The sequence below is a fragment of the Elgaria multicarinata genome, chromosome 4 (assembly GCF_023053635.1).
Source record: "Elgaria multicarinata webbii isolate HBS135686 ecotype San Diego chromosome 4, rElgMul1.1.pri, whole genome shotgun sequence".
Taxonomy (NCBI): domain Eukaryota; kingdom Metazoa; phylum Chordata; class Lepidosauria; order Squamata; family Anguidae; genus Elgaria; species Elgaria multicarinata.
This window is the reverse complement of record NC_086174.1, coordinates 56,012,605-56,020,777: the sequence shown is the minus strand read 5'-3', so window position 1 is coordinate 56,020,777 and position 8,173 is coordinate 56,012,605. Positions and strand designations below refer to the sequence as shown.

Sequence of the window (8,173 nt, the reverse complement as noted above, 5' to 3'; positions counted from 1 at the left end):
AGTGTTCAACAAAGCAATTTAGAAACAAGGAGTGCTATAGTAACTACGAAAGAGTATGTTAAGTCTCTAGTGCATACATAATTCTTAGCTGCTAAATGGACAATTCCTGCCCAGGTTGTTTCACCTGGCCTTAAAATCTCTTACTTGCTTTTCACTGGTTTCTAGTTTTGATAACATCTTTAAAAGCAGTTACATAATTTAAATTTGTTTTTAACACTGACACATGTTCCTATTACATTTCTTTTGGCAGACAAGCACCAAATACAAAATATGCGTCCATGTAATTTCTCTGGGATAGTTTATTCCACCACTTGGTTCTTTGGTTGGGTCCTGCCAACACCTGGGCCATTAATCCTTCAGTAGAGCCCACATTGGACAGAGCACCTTCTATCTTCAAGTAACTTTGTAAATCACAGCTAAACTATCCAGCCACAGCTGTCACTGAGAAAACACTTATGTTTTTAGGAGACATTCCTTATATTGTGCTTTGACAATGGATAAGAAGCCTCCAAACATCTCCTGGGAAGCATAAGTCATGTATACAAAGCCATCTTCATCTTTGTAATCCCGGTATACTTCGGCCAGGGTGAGAGACATACTGGCTAAACTCTTGTTGTTTACCAGCAGGTAGAAGGCTTGAGTAGCACTCAGTGCCATTCTGCTTCTGGATAACATAGAAAACACAGTTAAAATGTGCAGGTTCTTTTATCATATACCCCAAAATATTCCAGTCCAAGACTTTGCTCCTTGCTCATAGCAAGTTAGGCAGACTTATTTACTATGGGCAGACATGTTTGCCACTCCTAAACTACAGAGTCATTTAATGTAAGGGGTTTTTTTTTGGACTTGGAAAGAAGAAATACTCAAGTTTTAAGTGGTAAAATTCACACCTGCTGCCATTAATTGTAAATGGTTCATGCACCCTTAACTGGGTCTGTTGCGGTACAGGGTGGTTGGTAAGGTCACATGCATTGCTGATCTCAGTTATAAAAACTGGTAGCCAATTGCTTTTTTATAAGCAGCCACAAAATACTGAATGATAGAACAAAGTAAGTCCATTTCTTAAAGGAGATTTTCTCTCTCATAACATATTGTAGTTTGGAAAACTTTTATCCAACATCTGGAGTTGGATCCAGATTTAGACACATGCAACTGAGCTGGTGGAAGCAGACTTCACTGTGCCCTTCTCCCCTTGGTAGCTCCTCCAGCCCTCTAAAATGCTACACACAGGGTCACGGGACCCTGTTGAATGAGTTGCAGAGGGATCACCAAATATCAGACAGAGCCACCTTCCACAAGCAGAGCTCTTCCAGCCACAGAAGGCAGATCATGAATCTAACCCCATGTCTTTACAGTTCTGTGCAGCAGGTTAGCCTGAGCGTTTTCTTCCACATAGTGTTAGTGCAAGGTACAACACATGATTAAATACATCTGCGACCCATCCTTCCTCCAAGAAGGTCAGAGTGGTGCTTTAGGCTGTAACCCTAAGTACATGTACCTCTGAGTATGCTCCATTGAACAACACAGCAAGACTTTCTTCTGAGTAAACAATAGATCACTCTATTAGCTCCACATGTTAGGCTGAGAAATGGCAGCTCATGCAAGGTCAATATGTCTTCATATATGATTTAGATGTTAAGTGTGAATGCATCAAATATGTATTGCATTTGCACAGATTTATGTGAATGCATTTGCCAGAGACTATGACCTTCAGTAGCTCTCGAGAGTCCACTTTATGGCAACTTTCCCCAACCTGGTGCCCTCCAGATAATTTGGACTACAATTCCTTCCATGACCCTGGGAGTTACAGTCCAACACATCTGGAAGGTACTATGTTGGGGGAGGCTGCTCTATGCCAAACTCTGGTTAGCCCCTATTTGATGGCCCAGTCAAAACCATAACTATCTCAGTCTGATGTTGTGCATATGTGTTCTCTCATCCTCCTTTCTCTCTTGCACCAGAGTTATAAGATTTCTTGTTTGGTTAAATTCTGTTTTCATATGTATATCCAAACTGGATCAGACTACAAATCAGGTTATGATCCTGGTTTGTAGCCTAAAATTAAGTCTCAGTTTCCCAGTTTGAATGTAATTGGAAACCATGGTTTAACAAACCACAGAAGTCTTTAATTGAAATGCAGGAGGAGAAGGAGAGGAGGATGTTGTACAGGCACAAAGCTGGTCTAATAAGCCATGGTTTATTAGAGCAAGATAATTACATTCTATTTGCAAACTGGCTCCAAGACTCATAATTTAGCAATAATCTAAACCTGGATGTTCCTGGCCTTTTTGGGGTCAGGACACTTAAGAGGCTCCCTACCCAAAAACCTATACAGATCAGATCCCATGTCCTACATTCACATAGCTAGAACAACAATGGAAAGTTTTAGGGAGCAATGGAAAATCTAACCAGCAGGAGAAGTTGTGACCATCCCTATTTTCTCCCCAGAGGGAAACATACAGAATGTCATCACATGAGGGAAAATCGCATTTCCTTACCGGTGCTTCTCCGCTTCCGCATTTGTTGCTCATTACTTTCTCTTTCAAAAGAGGAAGTAAACAATGTGCACATGGCTCATTCAGTGGGCCAGTTCGATCGCACTGCTTCTCCTGCACACAGCAGGAGATAATAGCAAGTTCCATCTCAAAAAATAAGTTGAACTTAATGGGGTGGGTTTTTTGTCACCTGAAGAAGGCTAGAAGGAGTGGGAGGCACGCGGGATGCAGATGACATCATGAGAGGGACCCACGAAAATCCGTAAGTGCCCAGCAATGAGAGTGCAATAAAATGCTTGTCCGATGACGCCCACAAAAGTGAGAGATAAGAAAAGTTTCTGGGGATAGCAGAACAGTGCAAGGCTACCCTTTCTTCCTTATCCTAGTGAAGGAAACAAGTGGCTATTGCTGCAAATACACACATTCTGCCTTTGGAAAAACATGTGTTGTTGTTTTTAAAGTAGAAGAACAACAGCAAATGACTGCCAGAATGTGTACCATTGTTTTGTTGACAGAGACAAAAGAATAGCACTGTTGGAAAGGTCAATGTAATTCTCCAAACTTTCTCAAAGAATCCTGGCAGGTGGAGTGTTTACTGGAGCAAGACAGTGGATATGGGCAGAGCTAGGGCAAAAAAAAAAACTAGAAATCTGTCCTGTGTTTCCCTCCTCCATGAAAAGGCTATGAACTGAAAAGGCAAACAGTGTATGAGTCAGAGAGAGAGAGAGATCGTTTGCTAAGGATCAAGGGCAGATGGCTGAAGCACAGCACATTTTCTGCGTCCAACTCAGGGTCACTGTGACACTACTTTTCTCTACTTGCATTCTGAATGTACATGTTGATGAGAGGTGGCCAGAAAATGACTATACCTTTGTCAGTTCGTGCAGGTGGCCAGAAACCATGGCATAACCTTGTATCACAAAGAAAAAATCCTTAAGAAAAATGCCAAAATACATATTAGTGAAAAGCTAGCATGGCGTAGTGGTTAGAGATTCAGGTTTTAATCCCCACTTGGCCATGAACCTCATTGGGTAACTTTGGGCCAGTCACTGACTCTCAGCCTAACCTCCCTCACAGGGTTGTTGTGGGATAAAAAGAAGAGTAGAGGACCATGTAATCCATCTTGGAGGGGAAAAAAGGCAGGATACTAATGCAATAATAAATAATACCTTTACTGGGCCAACCAAAATATCACAAAAATGTGCAAACTTACAAGATCTCCAGATCACTTCATTAGGCAAGTTATTACAAAAACAGGTTTTGGAAGGGATAAAGGGAGGAGAAAGGTGACCTGATGGTGAAGTTACAGTGTCTGCATATTCAAGAGTCCCAAAGTGAAGGGGGGAGAAGATGTCTGCAGGTCATATGATGGTTACAGGCTGGACCTGCAGCTGCCCCCAGGATTGCTGGAAACCAGAAATTTTATATTTGGAAATATAAAATCCTACTGTTATTCAGATATGTTCCCACTAATATGAATTTTGCAATAATTTTATATGTTTCTCTTCCTTAAAAATGTACACACCTCTTTCTAGCTGAAGCTCTTAAAGAACCTCTAAAACCTCAAGGGGTCATCACACATTTCACACTCTTGTAAGGCAGAGGGTGCTTCTAACAAAGTTTTTATTGCACCACTGCCTTGCCTTATTAACAGAATTTTATGGGGTAGATGGGTCCAAACATCATCATCTTCCACATGTAACCCTCCCATACTTTCCCATCACTACTTCTGTCTTTTTTCTTACTGCGGAAAATCGGCTAAGAAAAGATGGAATACCTGTACAATGCCTTCTGATTGCTAACATTTGGACGTTGCCATTTGGAAACATCCTGTATAAAAGCATCGGATGTGAAATGTTCTGGGGTCAAACCATAGCATCTCCAGTGAAATTATCTTGCCTGGCAAGAATTGGGTTGGAGTACTATTGTCAATCAGAATTAAATAATTCTGGACTTTGACTTCATAATATAAGTCCGTATATCTCCTGGATATTAGGTGAGTTACATCCACCAGTTGGTCGCAGGACCCTAGTGAAATATTTGGAACAGTAGTGCTGGGATTTTTTAAAAAAAAAAACTGTTCCAGGGGTCTTTGGATCTATGCTTCTTGAGTAGCCTCCCACCCCTATTCACGGCCAGAAGTTTTTGAACCTGAGGGGAAGATTTAAAAGCCGCTTGCAATATAGCACGAGGAATCAATTTTTGCAAATAAAATAAAGCCTAGCAGAAACAAATCTGTAACTTACTAAAAACACACACACCAAAAACACACAACAACACATTTTTCCTTCCAGGTCTGAGTTTAGAATACAGGTGGATCCAAAGTCTTTCTAAGATTTTCCTTACTTTAAACACCACTTGTTTATATGTTTTGCAAAAGGCTGTTAAGGCTAATGTATCCTTGAAACTAGGCTTAAGAAAAGACTTCTTTAAATCGAGGTGGTGGGAATGGGTGGGAATATATTAATCTAGCATAGATTTCTCACCACAACCTTGTGCAAATAAGGAGGAATAATTTGCAAGAAGACTCAAAATGATTGAGACTCATCAAAGCGTCAGCGAGAGAAGGAGGAAAGAGTAACAGAAAGGTGCTGGGTAACATCGTCCACATTATCACATGGTTCCCAAGTTTTTCAGAAGTCCTGAAGCAAAAATAGACTACAGGCAAGAGCGTGCACAGAAGCACGAAGACTCAACAAACTGAACAGGCTATCAAGGGCTTGAATCTTACCTAATGATGGTTATAAACTGCGTCATGGTCAGCTCTTGAGGTACAAGAAACTTTGTTTTGTCTAGCAGAGGAAGATATTTTTCTTTCTGATATCTTTCAACAATTACCTGTTTTATCAAACAAGAAAACAAACAGGTTTTAGAACAAAGTAATAAGAAAAGTGGACGTCATTCAGGAACTAAGACAGCAATCCTAAGCACACTTATGTAGCACGAACCAATAATATCAGTGGTACTTGCTACTGAGTAAACATGCATATAATCAGCTAGAGTTAAAGAAATACATAATGCAAGTATCAGGAAACAGAATAGAGAGAGAGAGAGAGTGTGTGTGAGAGAGATACTTACTGGAACTTTTGTTGGAAATTTCCCTCGAATGCCTGCAACTTCTTCCACTCTGGTTGCTGTGCAAAAGAAAGGCAAGAATCAATTACCTGCGTACCTGACAGTGCAATCCCATACATGTCAGCTTGGAGTAAAACCCAGCAAATGATGGGACTTACTTCTGAGTAGACATAGACTCCTTGGTAAGCATATTTGGGATTGCAGGGTTGGGCATCAAGGCTGAAGTCCTACGCACACTTACCTGGCAGTAAATCCCAGCAAACAGTGGGATTTACTTCTGAGTAAAGTGTGCATAGGATTTCAGCCTTGATGCTCAGCCCTATAATCCCAAAAATGCTTATTGAAGAGCCTATTCCATTGAAATCAGTGGGGCTTCTTTCTCCCCATCTGCAGCTTCATCCAAAACAGTGACTGAAGTACCATTGGCTTGAATAGATCTAGACTGCACCTTAAAATGAAACCTCTGGCTTTATCTCCACTCTCACCCCCCCCCCCCCAAAATTACTTTAAGGAACTGTGCTATACATATTTACTCGGAAGTAACTCCATCGAGTTCAACGGGACCATGTCTCTATACTATAGTGTATACGACTACAACCTTATTGCCAAACAAACCCACAAACCGATTGGAGTAAGGTTTTTAAATAAAACGCTCCACTTCTCCAATAACTTACCAAAACTCTTTCTTTGTTTAAACGGCCTGACATGCTGGCAGCTATGTAAAGGCTGCATTTTCCCCCTTTCCAAAGGCAGGCTGTTGCCTGCAATAAATAATCACCACTCCTGCACCGCAGGTAGCTGCCGTCAAACTGCAGCCTTGCTAAAAAGCGTCCCCTTTATAAAGACCCTGCCGCTGACATCAGCGTGGCCCCTCGCCCTCCCTCCTCGGTCGAGCCCTCGCTTCTCTCCTGCCCAAGCCCCAGGGGGTGGGGCCAGGCCGGCTGAAGCAAGGCTGCGAAAGGCAGTCGCGCTGCTCCTCGCAGCAGCGCTAATGCACCCCCTGTCCCGTGCGCATTTCACAACTTATATTACGCGCGGTGGCCCGGGAAATCTTCGGAGATACTGTCTGGCAACAGAACACACGGAGGGGATCACTTTTAATTCTAATTTTCTTTAGGATGGTGGCAGCCTGCATAATTCATAATTCCTCTACCTCACAGGGTTGTTGTGAGGATGGAGAGGAGGAGAACCGTGCGAGCCTGCTCATGTGTTTCATAGGGTGCATTCCTATGCATATTTAGAAAGAAAAAGCCCTACAAATCCTAGTTGGCATGAATGGCGGGGAAATGGATTGTGCCCCTAAAGCCCTAAGAGATTGAGGCTGCAGTCGACTGCCACCTTATTCAGGAGGAAATATCCTCCTAGTGGGGCATACTCCGAGGCACACATGGAGAGATCAGGCTGCATGACTGATAGATCTCCCTGTCCACTACTATGCTGAACATGATTTAACAGCAGCTATTTAAACCAGATGGTGTAAAAGCCTGAAAGGCCCCTTTATTGTAAGAAACGTACCTAACGCTATGGCATGTTTTAGAGCCACCCAAGAACAAAAATTTAAGGCAGAAAACCTTGGAAAAAATATACTGTTAACCCCACACCCAGAACAGAATGGAATGAACGGTCACTTCCAAATGAGCCAAATCAACCAAACCCACCAGTCACATATAACTACATAGGATGGATACAATACTCCACAAAACGTCCACAGAAACCACAATCATGTACCTGCAAGAGTCCATATTCTTGAAAACTGGCACAGAACAGCCATTTCCAAAAGAGAAATCCACCAAATTCAACAGTCAAACTGCATGGATGAATGCAATAAGCCTAAAAATATTCGGAGAAACCACATTTGGATACTTGTTCTTGGCAGAAGACTGTATTATAGAAAATGGCCCAGAATGGCCACTTCCAAGTGAGCTGAATCAATCAAATTCACTTTCTCCATATAACTGAATGGGAGGGACACAATGAGCTGCAGAACTACCACAAAACCCACGTTCTGATATCTGTTCCGAGCATTAGTTGACATTCTTGAAAAGTGGCCCAATACAGCAACTTCACATGAGCCAAATCAACTAAATTCACCAGTGAGACATTCTATTATTATTATTATTATTATTATTATTATTATTATTATTATTATTACATTTATATCCCACCTTTTTTCCTCCAAGGAACCCAAGGTGGCGTACGTAATCCTCCTCCCCTCCATTTTATCCTCACAACAACAACCCTGTGAGGTAGGTTGGGCTGAGAGTCTGTGACTGGCCCAAAGTCACCCAGTGGGTTTCCATGGCTGAGTGGGGACTAGAACCTGGATCTCCTGACTCCCAGTCCAACACTTTAGCCACCATACCACACTGGTTCTCATGGAATGAATGCAATAAGCCACAAAACTTCCAGAGAAACCATGTTCTAGGCAATAGTCCATATTCTGGGAAATGGCCCAGAGTCAAATCAACCAAATCCACCAGTCATACCTGATTATATGGGAGTGATGTAATAAGCTATAAAATGTCACAAAGCCATGTACTTGTGCCTGTTTCAGGTAATAGTCCGTATTTTATTATGTGGCCCGGAACGTCAAAGTGAGACAA

At 42.0% G+C, this 8,173-nt stretch overlaps 1 protein-coding gene across 1 annotated transcript; it reads right to left on the bottom strand.

The window, feature by feature from the left end:
• Positions 1–453: 453 nt before the first annotated feature.
• On the bottom strand, positions 454–6,302 carry MAP1LC3C (microtubule associated protein 1 light chain 3 gamma). The gene is made up of 4 exons (XM_063125640.1): positions 6,245–6,302; positions 5,574–5,629; positions 5,227–5,333; positions 454–664 (listed from the first exon to the last, which is right to left on the bottom strand). Exons 1-4 carry the CDS (start codon positions 6,300–6,302, stop codon positions 454–456), a joined length of 432 nt encoding a protein of 143 aa, XP_062981710.1.
• Between the last annotated feature and the right edge of the window lie 1,871 nt (positions 6,303–8,173).